This window comes from Mesoplodon densirostris, chromosome 2 (genome assembly GCF_025265405.1).
Source record: "Mesoplodon densirostris isolate mMesDen1 chromosome 2, mMesDen1 primary haplotype, whole genome shotgun sequence".
In the NCBI taxonomy this organism is placed as follows: Eukaryota; Metazoa; Chordata; class Mammalia; order Artiodactyla; family Ziphiidae; genus Mesoplodon; species Mesoplodon densirostris.
This window is the reverse complement of record NC_082662.1, coordinates 7,263,103-7,281,339: the sequence shown is the minus strand read 5'-3', so window position 1 is coordinate 7,281,339 and position 18,237 is coordinate 7,263,103. Positions and strand designations below refer to the sequence as shown.

The following is an 18,237-nucleotide window of genomic DNA, read 5'->3' as shown; positions in this document are numbered from 1 at the left end:
ATTAAATCTGCAGGGACAAGGACGGTATAGGAGTACACCAGGTGACAGCTGTCCGTAATGGGGGGAAAATACTGAATTATGAACATTATCTTAGGTTACATATTTTAAAAACCTTAAAGACATACCATATCCCCATTAAAATACATTTTAAAGGCTATGTAAGTACATTTAATGACAAAACCATGCCATAAAAATAAGACTTAATGCACATTACCGAGGCCATCCACCTCTAATCTAAGGGCAGCTTAGCACAGCTATTTCAGGTGCTGAGTACTCTCCTGAATCGCCACCCTGCCACGTTGTCGCTTGTTCAGCAGGCGAAGGACATCACTAACACTACACGCACAACCAGAATTCCCAAGTCATTTTGATAGGGAAAGTAAAGAGATTTTTCTCAACAGACAGGCCTAGACACAGAAGGGCCACTTCAGAGGATTTCAGTGTTTCTCTTAATGGTCTGGTTTAAACAGTAGAAAAGGAATGATAGGTTTACAATAAAATTTGTTTAGGTTTTTTGTTTTGACAACAATACTACCCAGATTTTGGGATAGGAGGAGAGAAAGCAGAAAACAGCAGAATCCCTAAGAATACTAAAAATCGACATCAAATGAATGAGGTTCCCTCACACAGAAGCAAACCACCCTAAGAGATGGCTTATGAAGATGCTGGTAGCTATCAAAAGCCTTAAAAATGTGTTTTGACTCAGCAATTGTACTTCTAATGGTTTATCCTAAGGAAATAATCAGACAACTACACAGGTACACATAAGGATGTCCAGTTTATAACGGCAAAAAATTAGCCATGAAAGATCAGAAAGAAATTATGTAATCAGAATAAATTAGGTAGTCCTGTCATAAATCACTATAAGAGCCTCCCTGAATTCCTGTCACTGGGCTTGGAAACTGTGTTTACCTTCTTCACTGCAACCACAGAACAGTAACGTTTGATTAGGAGTACACTCAGAGAATTCACTACCATGCTGCCATCAAAACCCAACATATTTCTAAGGAGGAAGTAATGTATAAAGAATGGGAGTACGTATGTATGTATTTATGCATGCATGCATGCAGTACGCGAGCCTCTCACTGTTGTGGCCTCTCCCGTTGCGGAGCACAGGCTCCGGACACGCAGGCTCAGCGGCCATGGCTCACGGGACCAGCCGCTCTGCGGCATGTGGGATCTTCCCAGACCGGGGCACGAACCCGTGTCCCCTGCATCGGCAGGCGGACTCTCAACCACTGCGCCACCAGGGAAGCCCGGGAGCCTATTTTAAAATTAACTATGAAATTACACATTTGGTGTAATTTGGTGCACATATACACACACAGACCTGATTCTAAAGTGCTTATTTCTAGGTGTTGGTTTGTGGGTGTTTCTCCTCCAGTTCTCTTCTTTCTTAAAGGGCAACACTGTATTAAAAAGATGACTATTACAGGTTAACTTAGGAGTATTTTTGCCTTGCGAAGAACACATAAAACTGCTTTAAAATTTTTTTAAGAAATTTAAAAGACAGTGAGTTATTTTGGGTGTAGTTTTTACTTTCCAGGATCTAAAATTAATTTTCAACTATTCATAAGCCTGTTATACCTGATAAAAATATTTACTCGTATCATTAATTAGTTATAGCATTAAACTTGTTCAATGTTAGTTTCCAATGGCTATTCAAGAGTCAGGAGAAATGTCACAGAGCCCCCCTTGAAAAGCAGGGGCTCTGGCTCCTTTTCAAAGAAAGTACTCAGTTCTTTGGAAAGAGGCCAGCTTAACAGTGGAAACTAGTTACTTGGAGCAAAGCAGCACAGCCTTCTACCACACAGGGGGGGACCATTGCACTGACTGATTTTAACTGCATGATACACCCATTTGATACTTAGCTCCTTTAATGATCTTCCCTAAAAGAAATGGAAGTAGTATATTTTAGGCTACTGGGAATGAGTCGAAATCCAATTAGTTATTCTGAAAGCATCCTTTTCGAAGATTTATTTTCTTTCTTGCATATCTGCAAGGAATCCCGAACTGCTAATGAAGGAAAGGAAACCTACTAAATACAACAGCCCCAGGCACCCCTCTAATAAACTCCAAGTTTTAATCAGTCCAGAGCTGTGTGGCTACTGCAGTTTTCCTCCATCACAAGTAAGAGGCTGGTGCTCCAGGAGGAGAATCAGCAGCCAGAGGGCACTGTGAAGGGCGTGTAGGAAGATTCATGTCGACAGGGGAATCAATTACCAAGCAAGCCTCACAGAGGCTGCTCCAGAGCAAGTAACTCTCCCAGTTCGGAATACAAGAATTTTTTAAAAGACCACCTCACTTAAAAACTGTAAATCAAAATCACTGAGTATAAAATCATTTAAAAAATGATTAGCTATCCTTCTTAGCTTGAGAAATGACTTAAATAACATGGTCAACTTGTTTAAAATTCCCCACAAGGACAAATTAAGGTACTGTCTTAATTTAGGAATCCCTCCCCAAACCTTGTGTTACTATCAAAGTATATATCAAGGGGGAGATGAAGCAAAAGGAGGGGGATTGATAGGGAAGAGCTGAATGAGAAATCGTTCCTGTGTATGAAGAACAACCAATTTTCTGACCGGGAAACAACGTAACTGGGTAATCCACTACGATAAGAAGTACAGAGCGCTCAGACACACTTTCATCATGGTCATTTTTGCAAATAAATTCTCAACCATTACTTGTTTGTAATAAGGAACATATCTGGGTAGTAACTAAAACACTAAGCTGCAACTAAAATACACAAATCAAGATAATAATCCAGGATAAAGTCTACTTTATGCAGAATGTCCTACACTTAAAAATGGCTGTGCCAGGCCTGTGAGGTCCTCAAATAAGACTCCAGACATCTAGAAGACTCCAAAAGGACCCAAAGGCTGTATTAAAAGAAAACAAATTACTAATACAAAACATTTTTACTTTTATTTTCTGAAAAAAAACCAAAAACACCAGCTCCCTTCCTAACCCCCTACCACCCCACCTCCCTAAAAATACGTTGCCTCCACTGAAAAAATACAAGGTGCCATGACGATTAAACTAATGATACTTTCAAAACAGGGCACATCTTAGATTTAATGTTGTTTCTGACGTTGGACGCTTCAACCAGCAGGTGAGAAGCATTTCAGCACACCTTCCCGACTTCACTTAGTCCCGAGGTCCCCAATCAGCTCTCCCACAGGTTGTTGTCCGCTGCATCACGGTTCACTAGCACTTTCCAGGCCCCTGCTGATGCCCAATACGGGCAGCCCTCTAGACCATGTGAACTCGCCCCTGCGCTACCCTGAGGGACTCCCGGGCCAAACTGAGCATCCCCAAGACCGCCCAGAGCCTTCGGGAAAAGGCCCAGGAGGAGAATCTAGGCAGAGGGTCGTTAAGTGCAGCGTGGCCAGGCAGGACCGCCCCCGAGTGACACTCGTCAGACCAGCCACTAACTGTTTAAAAGGAGAAAAAGCTGGAGGTGCCGTGGGGATGGGGATGGGGATGGGGGTGGGCGTGGGCGTGGGCGCGGCGCACGCGGCGTAAAATCATCCTCCGGGGATGCGACCAGGAGGTGGGACAGGCCTTGCTCCCCGCGAGGCTCCCCACCACCCCCACGCCGGGACTTCCTCTTTCGGGAGGCGGAGCTTCAGCCCCGGGAGGGCCGGTAACCGGCCCCGGCGCACCGAGGACGCGGGGCGGGGGCGCGGAGTCGGGCCGGGACACTCACCCGCCGGCGAAGAGGTGAAGCAACGTGTTCTCCTTCTGCTGACTGCCCGTCGCCATGGCCGCGCCGGCTCCTCGGCCCGCAGCCGCCGGGTGCCGCGGGCTCGAGGCGGCTTGACGGATGCACGAGGTGGCCGCTCCGCTCTCCCAGTAGTTCTCAGGCGGCCGCCGGCACCGCCTCCATGCGCGCGCGCCCCCACGACTGGCTCCCTCGGCCCGCGCCCTCTGCCGCGTGGCCACAGACGCCTCACCTGCTTCTGCGGCGCGAGCCCGGCAACCAGCGGGAGCCCAGCAGCCAGCGGGAGCCCGGCGCGCGGCTGTCACGTGCGGGGGCCGGGCCGTGACGTCACTCGGCGGCGCGGGCCCGGGGCGGTGCGCGGCGGGGGTGTGGACCCTGATCCTGCACACCCATTGGCTGGCGGGAGGACATGGGCGGGGCGACTGCCTGAGCCAATGCGCGTGAAGCGAGAACCGGCCAAGGCTGCCTGGTCCCTGATGAGGGAGGTACAGAAATGGGGTCTTCGTTGAGCGTACTGAGACGCTGCGCCTGGCCTTTTTTCCTTTTTTTAGTCAAGTTTACTTTGGGATACGCTGTGTAAAACAGTATATAAATTACATATGACATCTCACAGCTCTGTACTCATCACCCAGTTTAGGGGAAAAACAAGATCCAAATAGCCTTAACCCCCAGTGTACCCGTGGTATCATTTTGTGTATCTTTTTTTTTTTTTTTTTTTCTTTTTGCGGTATGCGGGCCTCTCACTGTTGTGGCCTCTCCCGTTGCGGAGCACAGGCTCCGGATGCGCAGGCCCAGCGGCCATGGCTCACGGGCCCAGCCGCTCCGCGGCATATGGGATCCTCCCAGACCGGGGCACGAACCCGTATCCCCTGCATCGGCAGGCGGACTCTCAACCACTGCGCCACCAGGGAGGCCCCCATTTTGTGTATCTTTGATTTTTCTAGAAATAGCATTTTATGCTGAGATACGGTTTTTGGCCTCTTTTCTGATCATCTCCAGCGCAGATTTCTGAGCATCTCTATCCGAGCTGCTTCTCTGCTTGTATGTCCTTGGGTCACCGTCAAACTCAGCCTGGCAACTTCTTAACTCCAAGTCTGGACACACAGGCCTTCCTTGGCCCCCCTTGCAGCACACTCAACCACATGACTCTGCTTAATTTCCTCACATAGGCTTCTGCAGTTACTTTGTTGTTTTATTTGTGTAAACTGTCCTTCCGCCCCTGGAGCGTAAGCTTCAGGAGTGCAGGGACTTTGTTTCTTTTGTTCACGGTTTTTCCTGACAAGGTATCTGCCACTAGCAATGCCCAAGAAACGAATGAATAAATGTCCTGAACAGAACTCGTGACTTAATTCTTCCCCTCCCCCAAACCTGTCTGCTTCTTGTATTTCCTGTCCTGGAAGATGGTGACACCACCATCTTATCTGCACAGTCACCAACGCCAGAAACTTAACTGTTACTTTGGACTCCTCTCTCTATCTCTCCCCTACCACCACCCCCCACAGTCCACCTGGCACTTCTGTTTCCTGGAATTCTCCCAAAGTATCCCCCTCTCTGTGCTCCTTCCACTGCTGCTGCTGGTTTCAAGTCTTCATGTCTCTTGTAACAAAACTCTTCTACCTGCTCTCACAGGCCACCCCTTCAACCCTTTAGTCCGTCGTCCTCCACTCTCACCCCTCTCCAGAGGCACCAGGTACAGAATATACCAACACTTTGTTTTCAGTCTCCCAGAGCTGCTAAAAGCAGTACCTTGACCAGACCAAGCTTCTAGATGTCCTGTATGTAAACACAAGAGCTTGAGCAGAAGGGAAATTGTGTGCAAACACAGGAGCTAGGTATTTGATTGCTGGGAGGACTCTTTAAAAACAGCTCTTAGGAGCAGTCATCCAAAATACAAATACAGTGAATGCTGTATATTAAAGCCATTACTCCCCCTGGGAAGGGGGAAAGCCATAGTAGTGCTCCATATTTGGGGAAAAAGAAGGAAGGAAGGAAATGAGGGAGGCAGGGAAAAAAGAAAGGTGTTTCTTCATGCTTCCTGGATCTCCCAAATCCCTTGATTCAGTTGCTCAGAAAGTCAGTGCTGGTTTTAGCTGAAGACGATTTATGAGGCATGAGTAGAAACAGGAGAGAGTAATGCAACCCTATTAACCAGGAGGGAGCTGTTCCCATCCGGGTGGGATTCTAAACCCAAGGAGATTCCTTCCTTGGAGCACCGCCCTCCATCTTGGCTGCTCTCCCATAGAGGTGTCTGAGACTGGGACCCAGGCTTCTCACACCACAGCAGCACCCTGCCCCCTCCTTCTTTCCCTAAGGACTGTCAGTCTAGGCTGTGCTGGACACATAAACAGGCTTCCCCATCCCCTTGTTAATAGTAATACTGCCTTCATGTTAAGAGTTTTTGCAAGGTCTTCCATGTATTTATCTCACTGGACACTCACACTCTTTGGCAGCCCTGTTGTTTTCCTTCCCTTTTTATGGATAAGCAGGATAGATTTGCCCAAGGTCACACATCTAGTTAGTGGCTGATGCAACAATCTTTCATGCCTCCCTGCCTTGGAACATGCTGTTGCTTAGGATGTCCCCTTCCTCCATTGGCCAGACTCCTCTGGACCTTTTCTGAGACCAGCTCAGAAGTCACCTTCTCTGTGAAGCCGCCCCCTGCTTGCCTGGGGAAATGAAGTGCTTTATTTCTCCTGTTCCTCACGGCTCAGCCAAGGGACTGTGGCTGTGGTTACCAGGCCATGTTGCTGTGCCGTGTGGGAGTGAGCTGGACCAGCATTCATTCCCTGATGTATGTGTTGGTGGGAGAGAAGACTGGGACATTTTCAGAGGGAAGTCTGGACATTTCTGACAAAATGTTGAAAAGCATACATTGTTTGATCCCCATGTCAAGGAAGCTATCTGATTCATTCATTCAAGACATTTTTATTGAGTATTGACTCTGTTCAGAAAAAGCATTTGACAACACAGGATACCCATTCCTGTAAAGAGTTCTTAGCAAACTGGAGCAAGGATTTCCTCTACCTGCTGAAGGGTGCCAAAATAAACCTACAGCTGACGTCATAATTAACGGCATAAGACTGCATGCCTGCCCCCCTAAGATTGGCAACAAGGAAAGATGTCTGCTCTTGCCATTTATTCAACATGGTACTAGAGGTCATAGTCCGTGCAATGAGACAAGAAAAAGAAATAAAAGGCATAAAGATTGGAAAGGAAGAATTATAACTGTCTTTAGTCATAGGTGATGTAATAGTTTACTAGGAAATCCTAAGGAATCTATATAACAGCTGCTAGGACTAATTAGTAAATTTAGCAAGCTCAAAGGAGACAAGGTCAATATACAAAAAAAGAAATACTTCTTTTGCTAGCTGCAAACAGTGTGAATATGAAGTTTAAAAAAATTTTATTTACAATAGCATCAGAAACCCCCAACAATAACAACAAAGAAGCTGGACATAAAGGAATACATGATTCTATGTATGAAATTCTAGAAAAGGCAAAACTAATCTACAGGGACAGAGAACATATGAGTAGATGCCTGGGGCTGGTAAGGGGATTAACTACGAAGAGGCCAGAGGAACTTCTTGGGGTGATGCAAGTGTTCTGTATTCTGGTCAGGGTATACACACTTGTCAAAACTCATTAAAACTTACTCTTAAAATGGGTGCATTTTATTGTATGTAAATTATATCTCAATAATATTCCTTAAAAAGAAAAAAGTAAGGCAGACTACATAAATGCATATGTGTACATCATATCAAGTTTAGAAATGTGGAAGGGCACAGACAGATAGTTACACCCGGACATCCACTTAGGCATTGCTTAGTTTCAGACGTGGACTACTCCCAGACTTGGTGGGGTCTGGAGGAGAGACTTGCTTGGGTTTTTGGTAATGAAACCTGAGGTTTTGGTTTTGAAAGTCCTGAGGCTTCCTGCTGACCTGTTACCGGTTTCTTTTTGCTTTCTTCTTCTGACAGTTGGCTGTCAAACCGTTCATTGCTTCTTTAATCCTTGTTTTTCTGAAAAAGGGACACTATTGGGGAAACATCCCACCACCCATCCCACCCCCAGGGCCTGAGATTTCATTTCTTTGCAGAGATTCGTAAGGAGCATTTCAGTTTTGCAGAGTCTAAGGCTGGGGCAGGGACAAGTCTCTCCTGGTGGGTCCCACATCTCAGGAGATGCTGAAAGGCCTGTGCCCGCCTGGGGGCTGGAGGGAAGCAGGGGCAGGTGGTGTGACTGGGGTCACAGGACACAGGCCATCAGCCTCTCTCCCTCCTTTCCTTTCTCTTTACCAGACCCAGCCTGAGTCGGGTTTCTGGTTACCATCCTAATGAGGCTCTGCAAGCCAAGCCTTCTCACTAATGAAAGGCTGTGTTGTTCTGGCTCCTTCAAGGGTAAGCCACTGCCTGTGGGTCTCCCTCTCCTTGTCCACAGGCTGGAACCTGTTTTTCCAAATGCTTTGTGAGCTCATTATTCCCGACACCACGTTTTCCTGACCGTTTCTTAGAAGGAAAGCGCCTTCAGTAAAATGTAAGTTCTAGGAGGCCCAGACTTGTGCTTCTGATGTATTTTGAATAAAGCTCGGGACTTGACTGGACAGTCTGTCCGGCTGGGCAGGCACTGTCGGGGTGGATAAGGCCCTTTTTCTTCCCTGCTCCCTCCCTCCCACTCTTCCCTTTGTCCTGACTTCTGGGAGGCAGTCGAATATAGCACTGTGTCACCCAACTGCCAAGTTACTTGGTCTCCTCATGCCTCAGTCACCCAACTTGTTCAACCAGGCTAGTTATGGTATGTACTTCAAAGTGAAGGTTAATAATAATAATTCTGCTAACACTGAGTATGTGCTACATGGTGTTCTAAGTCTTTCTAGGACACTTTCAGTTGGAACTATGACTGTATCCCCATTTACTCTGTCATGGGGTGAGGGGGGTCATCACACAGCAGGCTTTGCTAATAAGTGACAGAGCTGGGATTTGAACAAAGGGAATGCGCTTACCCACCCAACTACGGGGTCTGAGGTAGGACACATGAAGAGCTTAGAGCCCTACCCATGATCAATACTGAATACACAGTAGTTATGACCAGGATTCTCACCAGGTATCTATTTGCATCCATTGAAATGCACAAGAAATCTCATTTCCAATTTAAAAGCGCAGAGCAGGCTGGAGAGAGGGGTTAAGGACATGTGTGACCTAAAAGAAGAGAGAACGGTTATTTACTGATCACCTGCTATACGCCAGCCTTGTGCAGAGGGTGCTATAAACACAACCCCTTATCCAAAACCCTGGGGGGTGTGTCACAAGTCAGAGCTATTCTGATGAGTTTAGAAACACTGGACAGTGCATATACTGCATGCTAGATGACACCCCAGGCCCAGGGCAGCACTCCATCAGCAAACACAGAACAGTTCTGGACAGTCACACCGTGTGGGATTAAAAAACACTGTGTAAATAGCCTCCTGATCCAGCAAGGTCAGAGTCTGTCGCCACATGAGGTGGCTCCAGGTCAGGTTCTGCTGCCAAGGGGGTTAGCTTCCAATTTTCGAGGCTTTCTGCGTTTTAGGATGGTGGATGAGGGATTGTGGAGCAGTGGTTCACTTCATCCTCCCATCAAGCCTGGGAGGTGGGTATTATTCCACCAGAGAGGCCAGGCTGAGGACTTTGCCTGAGGTCACAGAGCCCTGAGAGAGACAATGGCAAGAGCATTCACGCTAGCCAGGCCCAGTGCTATCTCATTTAATCCTCCCAACAAGCCACGACCTCTTATTATACCCATTTTGCAGCTGAGCAAACTGAGCTTAGGTGAGGTTAAGCAAGCTACCCTGCCTGCAGAATGGGAGTGCTTTACCACCAAGTGGCGGCAAAGGTTAACCATACCCACCTAGAGTCAGGCCATGTGGGTTCAATTTCCAGAACTTTGGGCAAGTCACTTAACCTCTCTAAGCATCTCTTCCCCTACTATAAAGAGGGATAGATACTAATAGTGCTTGCCTCTCGGGGCTGTGGAAAGGATTACATAAGCTAATTGTGCCTTGGCCAGAGAAACCGCCAGTAAACCTCAGTCTCATTATTATCATGCTTTTGGCTCCCCAGCCCCTTGATATGGGTTTAAGCTACATTGACTGGGGAGGGGGCTGCTGCTGGCAGTTGGCAAGGCTGTTGGGTGAGAGACTTGGAGAAGCGGGGTCTGGGTTTTTGTCCACAGGGTGGGGCCTTGAACTGGGGAGAGGCCCCTTGTTCTCCTCAACCTGGTACCCAGTGCTGACTGTGCTGACCTCTGAGGGGTGCTGGGCCAGGAGCATCAGCGTGGATGCAGCCATCCCACAGGGAGAGGCAACGGTGTCTAGACCCAAAGCAGCTTCCAACCACTGAGGCGGATGGGGCTGAGCAGGAGAGAGAAACAGGGCAGACACTTCTCATTCATTCGTGAACAAATACTGATTTGCCCGCTTCTCTGTTGCAAACCTGAGCCTGGCACACGGCATCCTTAGTGGATGAATTTTATAGGGTCCTGCATGCCTGGGGCTTCAGTCTCTTGGAGACCTGAAGATTGACGTTGAATGAACCAGGCTAAAAGGAGGGGAGAGAATGGCCCATGGAGGAAGAGCAGCCGGGGCAAAGGGCCTGAGGCCTGGAGAGAAAACAAGTCCCATGGGGCCGGAGAATGGCAGGGAGAGAGGGCAGCCAGGTCAAACCAAAAAGGCCCAGGATTTTGCACTTTATCCTGGGGGGAATGGGAAGCCACTGAAGGGTGGTGGTTTCAAAAGGGCAGAGGTAGGACCTGAGAAGACTTCTGAAGATGCTTCTGGCTGCTGTGTGGTCAAAGAATTGGTTGGTGGAAGATTAGAATCAGAGAGATGTTTGGATGGTGCAGACAAGAAAAGAGTGGTAGCCTAGAGCAGGGTCAAGACATAGGGGGCAGAGGAAAGGACTGTGCATTTATTTAGATGACAGACTGTGTGAGGGATGGCTGCGAGGTGGGGATACAGACCGTGGTCCCTGTGGCAGACAGCTGGTTTTCTGAGCTCACGTATAATGGAGTGGGGGGCACTCCTGTTACAGCCTTCGGCTGGCGGGGCATGGCTTCCTCTACCTCCTTCCGCCAACTTGCTGACCGTCACGCTGGTCTCTCCTGGCCTAGCCTGAACCAGTTATGATTTTAAAGTGGGGGCCCAGGGACTTCCCTGGTGGTCCAGTGGTTAGGACTTGGCACTTTCATTGCTGTGGCCCCGGGATTTGATCCCTGGTTGGGGAACTAAGATCCCGCAAGCCGCGCAGCAGGGCCAAAAAATAAAAAAATAAAATAAAAAGTGTGGGCCCAACATAGATGGCCTAGAGCCAGGGTGCTCGTGCCAACTCCAGCGCTGATGATGGCGGATGTCAGAGCCCAGTGACGACCCCAGAGTTCCCCTTCACCCTGCTCCGAAAACCACCCACCCGTGTAAGCAGAACAGGAGAAATGCACTGAGGATCTGCCTTGGGGAAGCTGGGTGGAGAAGGGCTCTTTTTCTTGGGGCAGCTTCAGCTTAGTTGTACCTGACAGAAGTGGGGGAAATTACAGCTCTCTCTGGCTTCCTGTAGGACCACTGGGGAGTTGGTAGACAGGGGACATGAGAGTAGGGCTGGAGTCCCGGTGGGTCCCTGCAGACGTGCAGGAGGGCACAGGTGCCTGTGTATCCTGGGACTGTCCTTCAGGCTCTGACGGCTGACTTCTCAATGGGCTTTTTTCCTGGGCTGCCTGGCCCAGGGAGGGGGAACCAGGGCACCAGGCTTTGAAGGCTTCATTAGCTCTTGGAAATTATCCCACGTTTGCTGTCCTCCCAGGGGAGCTGGCTCTGGTTGCAGGCCTGGCAGCCCCACAGTCTAAGTGGGGCAGAGCTGGGCTGCTGTTACCCTGGGCCCAGGTCAAGGGAGGGGGCAGGGGTACAAAAGGGAGCCAGAATCCTAGTAGCCTTTATAGAGCACCTGTGCCTGTATTAACTCACTCAACTGTCCCAACAACCCGTGAGGTGGAGAATGTTAGTCTTGTCCCCATTTTACAGATGAGGAGACTGAGGCACAGAGGCTTTGAACCAGTGTGGTTGGGCTCCAGACTCTATGTTCCAGCCTCCCAGGACTGGATTAGGGGCTCTCAGCAGAACGCATAGTTATTCTTTCTCCCTGATCTGTAAGCCACCTTGCCATTGATCACCCCTCTTTGTGCTGATTTTTAAATCTATTACCAGTGAAGGGAGAGGAAGGCAGGGGTAGGGAAAGAAGACAAGCTGGGTTCTCATTACCAGAGGGCTTTGGCTGCCACGGCCATGGCCACGAGCATCAAAGCTAATGATAGCTGAGCATGTCACTGTGTGCTCTGCTACTTACGGGCTGTGTGACCTGGAATGAACCTGACTTTCCTCTTTTATAAAAAGATGCTTAAAATGCTTACTTCACTGGACTGTTCAGAATCTCCCCAACACACACCCTCTCTCAGAGTTAGAAGTGGCCCCTCCTGCTTCCTTGGGACTCAGCCCACTCCTTCCTTGTAGCTCTCCCACTAAACTGTGGGGTCCAGGATGGGGACAGGTCGTTCCCAACACCAGCATGTGAGGACACTGGGGGAGTGTAGTTGGATTATTGATAAATAAAGTCAGTCACGAGCCCCACAGTAATTTTACAGATGGGGAAACTGAGGCTTAGAGACGTTGCATCTCGATAGCTCTACAGATCGTAAGGGACAGAAATAACAGGAGACCTGAGTCTTATCATTCCTGATTCCATGGGATCCCGATGCCCATCCCCGAAGGCTACGTGCTGGGTGGTTGACAAAGTGTTTTAAACGTGGTCCTTACCGCTCAAAGACAGCTAAGCCACCCAGTGCTGTGACTGGGGGCCAAACCCTCTCTCTAGGTGATGTCATCAAGTTCCAAGACTTAAAAACCATCCATATGACATTCGTGTTGACTCCCAATTTCTATCTACAGCTTCACCCTTTCCCTAGATTTGTTCTGGAATATCCGCCTACTTGACACTTCCAGATGGGGATTGAATAGGCAGGTGGGGATGAACATTGACAAAGCCCGTCTACTGATTCCTCAGCCCATCCTCCCCAGCCCACCTCATCTGCCCCACTGGATGGTCTCCATCAGAAGGACATCGCCACCCACGTGTTGCTTTCTAGGCCTGGAATCAGTTCAGGACTTAATGGAGTCATTGAATCACGAAAAGTCTGATTTTTTTTTCTTTTTTCACAGCTTCTAGCTGAATTCCTTCTGATCTGGGCACTAGGGACTCAGGTAAAAACAAGAAGTGGTCCCCACCCGTCACAGAGCTCAAATTCCATTAGGCAAGACTGTCAATAAACAAAGGAACAAATGGTACAAGAGGTAAACTATTACCTCGTGTCCAATGCCACGAAGGAAGTAAGTGGAACACTGTGATGGTAAATGCTTTAAGTATCTAACATTCCCTTTGGAGAGGGTGGTCAGGGAAGGCCTGTCTGCAGAAGTGGCATTAGGCTAGATGTGGAGGATACAAAGGAGCTAGACATGTAAGGACCTGGGGTGAGTGTCCCCACCAGCGATATAGCAGGTGCAAAGGCCCTGAGGTGGGAGTGAGCTTGGATTGTGTGAGAAGCTGGAAGAAGGAGGTCTGTGTGGCTGGGGGCTGGTGAGCAGGGGAGGGGAGATGCCAGGGGATGGAGAGGTAGGTCCTCACCAGGCCAGGCAGGCTGTGTGCACAGACACAGACTCCAACCTTCAGGACCTGTTTTTACCCCACCCCCACCCCCTCCCCCTGAGTCTGGGGATTGGCTTGCAGCAACTTACATTCTGAATACCTCCTAGTTCCTATGCCGAAACTTCACCGATTCAAGCCCCGTGAGTCTGTAGCAGTACAGACATGGCTGAATCACACAGTCAGGGAGAAACAGGCTCGCAAAGCAAACCAACTGTGTTTACAAGTTTGTAAAGGGGATGGTGACAGGGATGCCGAGGGACCTTCAAGGCCCTTCACTCCTTGGTCCCAGAGCCTCTGTTTCTGGAAATATGGCTGGTTTGAGGTCCCCAAAACACCCTTTGCTACAAAACTCCTCCAAATCCAAGATGAGACACAAAGGATAACATTTACAACACAAAACCAAGTTATTCACTGATTCATTTATTTATTTTTAATTGTAGTAATATAGACATCACACGATTTACCATTTTAACCTTTTTCAAGAATACAGTTCAGTGGCATTAAATACATTCACCTTGTTGTCCAACCATCGCCCACATCCATCTCTAGAACTATTTCATCCTCTCAAACAGAAATCCTGTCCCCTCTAAACTTTATCTTTCCATTCCCGCCCAGAGCCCCTGGCAACCACCCTTCTACTTTCTGTCTATGGATTTGACTGCTCTAAGTACTTCCTATACGTGGAATCCTACACTATTTGTCTTTTTGTGACTGGCTTATTTCACTCAGCATCATGTCCTCAGGGTTTGTCCATGTTGTTTTTGTTGGTCCTTCCTTTTTTTTTTTTAAAGATTTATTTATTGTTTATTTATTTATTTTAGGCTGTGTCGGGTCTTAGTTGTGGCACGCAGGATCTTTCATTGTGGCGCGCGGCCTTCTCTCTAGTTGTGGCCTGAGGGTTTTCTCTCTCTAGTTGTAGCGCGGGCTCCAGAGTGCGTGGGCTCTGTAGTTTGAGGCACGCAGACTCTAGTTGTGGCGCGAGCTCAGTAGTTGTGGTGTGCAGGCTTAGTTACCCCGTGGCATGTGGGATCTTAGTTCCCTGACCAGGGATCGAACCCGTGTCCCCTGCATTGGAAGGTGGATTCTTTACCACTGGACCCCCAGGGCAGTCCCAGTCCTTCCTTTTTAAGGCTGAACAATATGGTACCATATTTTGTTTACCCATTTATGCGTTGATGGTCACCTGGGTTGTTTCCACCTTTTGGCTTTTGTGAATAAGACTGTTCTGAATGTGGGTGTATAAATAAATGTCTGTTTAGGATTGCAGACAGCTTTCAGTTCTTTTGGGTATTCCACAGAAGTGGAATTGCTGGATCACGTGGTTGTTCTATTTTTAATTATTTGAGGAACTGCCATATTGTCTTCCATAAAACTTCGAGAAATTACTCCAGGGGGTCTATGGATAGGGAATCACGACTACCCTTCAGTTGTTGGCTGAACTTTGTAGCCAGGATGTTTGGCATGAGGAGACTGAAAGAATAAGGGCGCAAGGGCCCTTCCAGGGCCCAGAGCCTCTGTGAAGGTGGATTTTAACATAACTGCCAGCAAAGACAGGTGAAGAAATGTGTCTGTCCAGCTGGACTCAGGAGGAAAGAAAAAAAAAGCTCCTCTGAAAATTTGTGGACTTCCCTGGTGGCGCAGTGCTTAAGAATCCACCTGCCAATGCAGGGGACACGGATTCGAGCCCTAGTCAGGGAACTAAGATGCTGAGGAGCAACTAAGCCCGTGTGCCACAACTACTGAGCCTGCGCTCTAGAGCCCGTGCGCCACAACTACTGAGCCCCTGTGCCACAACTACTGAGCCTGTGTTCTAGAGCCCCTGTGCCACAACTACTGAGCCTGCGCTCTAGAGCCCGTGCGCCACAACTACTGAGCCCGCGAGCCACAACTACTGAGCCCGCGAGCCACAACTACTGAGCCTGCGCTCTAGAGCCCGTGAGCCACAACTACTGAGCCTGTGCTCTAGAGCCTGCAAGCCACAACTACTGAACCCGCAAGCCACAACTACTGAGCCTGCGCTCTAGAGCCCGTGAGCCACAACTACTGAGCCTGCAAGCCACAACAACTGAGCCTGCGCTCTAGAGCCCGCGAGCCACAACTACTGAGCCCACGTGCCACAACTACTGAAGCCCGCGCACCTAGAGCCCGTGCTCCACAACAAGAGAAGCCACCGCAATGAGAAGCCAATGCGCTGCAACGAAGAGTAGCACCCGCTCGCTGCAACTAGAGAGAAGACCTATGTGCAGCAACGAACACCAAATGTAGCTAAAAATAAATAAATAAATAAACTTATTAAAAAAAAAGACAATTTGTGCCCACAGGCCCGCCTTCATGTGAGTCTGGGCTTTGAAGTTATACCGCCTTAGTGACCCAGAAAGACCCCAGGGCCTGTGAGAAAGCCTGGCTGTGGGCAGCTGGTGGGGCAGCTGGTGGGGCACATGGTCCCAGGCTGGGCAGGGAGGTGAGTGGAGGGAGGGAGGGTAAGCGAGTGCCAACGAGCTGTTACCACTGCGGGGATGTGGAGCCAGACCCCACGGGGCCCCAGGGAGGCTGAGTGGATGCAGCTCAGGACGTCCCTGAGGGGGCTGGGGGCTGGGCGTCTCTCCCTCAGATTTGCTCCCGGGCGACCAGCTCCTGGTTCCCTCCGACCATGTGTGTCCCCGACCCGGGCATGTCCTCATGGAGGATTCGGGAAGCCACTAGGGCTTGCCTGGGAAGTGTCTGCCATGACTCTGGGGCTGGCTGAGGGGATGCAGGTGGATGCCTGGAAACATTTAATCCATTAAGTTAAATAGTCCGGGGAGCGGGGTTGGGGGCGTCTAGCAGAAGCCCTACACCCTCAACCATGGCTCTGCAGGATTCCCATCCTAAGGCGCAAGCTGAGTGCGAACTCAAAACCACCATTTCAAAGCACAATCAGGACTTCCATGGCCATCCAGTGGTTAAGACTCCGTGCTTCCACCGTAGGGGGCGCAGGTTCAATCCCTGCTGGGGGAACTAAGGTTCTGCGTGCCCTGCATCGCAGCCAAAAAAAAAAGCACAATCTACCCCGGGAGTGTTCCCAGATTCTTCTGCCACGTGACACTCTTTCATGCCCCCATGCCTTTGTATATGCTGTACCCTCAGCCTGGGACTCTTTCCCTTTTCCGTGCTGTAGGTTTACCTTCTCCCCGACCCAAGCATTCTTCCCTCTGCACCCCTAGGACACCTCAGCCAGATGTCCCATTTGTTTACATTTGTCTTTCCTGCCTTAGTGTTTACTGCCCAGCCGGTGGCCAGCCCAGGAAGTACACGTGAAGTGAGTAGATAACAGAGTGGTGAAAGGGGACCAGGTCTGGGGACCTGCCCAGACCTCCCTCTCATCCCCTTGTCAAGGGTGAGCCTTGCTATGGAAAAGTTGGTCAACTTAGTTTCAATAACCCTGTGTCCGTGAAAATAATAACACTTAATCCTTTAAAACAGTCTGTGAATTTTAGACCAGGTCTCCCTTTAAAGTGTGGATATCTATGTTTTTGTCTTTGTTTTAAATTGAGGTGAGACTCACCTCCCGTTCAGTGTAGAGTGAGGTTTGTTTTGTTTTTTTTAATTTATCTTATTGAAGTATAGTTGATTTACAATGTTGTGTTAATTTCTGCTGTACGGCAAAATGATTCAGTTATACATACATATATATATATATATATATATATATATATATATATATATATATATACACACACACATTCTTTTCCATATTCTTTTCCATTATGGTTTATCACTGGATATTGAATATAGTTCTCTGTACTATAAAGTAGGGCCTCGTTGTTTATGCATAGAGTGAGGTTTTAAATGTGTCTCTTGGTTTGGGGCATGCACTGGCCGACTTGGTGCTGCTTCCTTTCCTTCTCTGTTTGTCCATCCCTGGGAGACCAGCTGGTCCTGGCAGTGGTCCCGGGAACTTGCTGTACTGTGAGGTTGGAGATGTTTCCTTCCTCTGCTCTGCCCTCTCTCTCCAAAGGGCTTCCCCTGGGGGAGGATAGGGGGGCTCAGCTGATGCTCTAGGATAAGCCTGGGGTTGCCAGCATTTCTTAGGCAACCACAGGGCCAGGCCAGTCTTCCAACCGAGGAACGGACCTGGCACTTCAACCCTGATTGTTAGGGACACCGGGCAGGGACTTGGCCCCCATCTGTGCCCTCACAGGGGACCCCACAGTCATGGATCACATTTCCATCCCCAGAATTTGAGAAGCAGATTGGTCACAAGTCACAAGTCTTGAGTGAGGAGTAAACTGGGAAAGTGAATTTAAGTGAATGTTTTCATTCCAGAATCAACTTCCCAGGAGGAGGTGGAGGTGGGGGTACCTATCCTGCAGAAACATTCCTATCTTTTTTTTTTTCTTACTTTCTTTTTTTGGGGGCCATGCTGCGCAGCGTGTGGGATCCTAGTTCCCCGACCAGTGTCCCCTGCAGTGGAGGCGCGGAGACCTAACCACTGGACCGCTAGGGAAGTCCTGCCATCTTTTTCTTTTTTAACTGACGTATGGTTGAGTTACAATGTTGTGTTAGTTTCTGCTGTACAGCAAAGTGATTCTTTTATATATATATATATATATATATATATATATATGTATATGTATACACATTCTTTTTTTAGTATTCTTTTCCATTATGGTTTATCAAAGGATATTGAATATAGTTCCCTGTGCTATATAGTAGGACCTTGTTGTTTATCCATCCTATATATAATAGTTTGCATCTGCTAATCCCAAACTCCCAATCCTTCCCTCCCTCCTCCCCCCTCCTTGGCAACCA

General features: G+C 48.7%; 1 protein-coding gene across 1 annotated transcript in view; it reads right to left on the bottom strand.

Annotated features, from left to right (window-relative positions):
- The window catches only part of SLC25A33 (solute carrier family 25 member 33), a 30,217-nt gene extending 26,204 nt beyond the window's left edge, over positions 1 to 4,013 (bottom strand). The window contains exon 1 of the mRNA XM_060079632.1: positions 3,713 to 4,013. Coding sequence (XP_059935615.1) covers positions 3,713 to 3,768 — 56 coding nt within the window. The 5' untranslated portion in view covers positions 3,769 to 4,013. The remainder of the gene's footprint in view (positions 1 to 3,712) is intronic.
- Between the last annotated feature and the right edge of the window lie 14,224 nt (positions 4,014 to 18,237).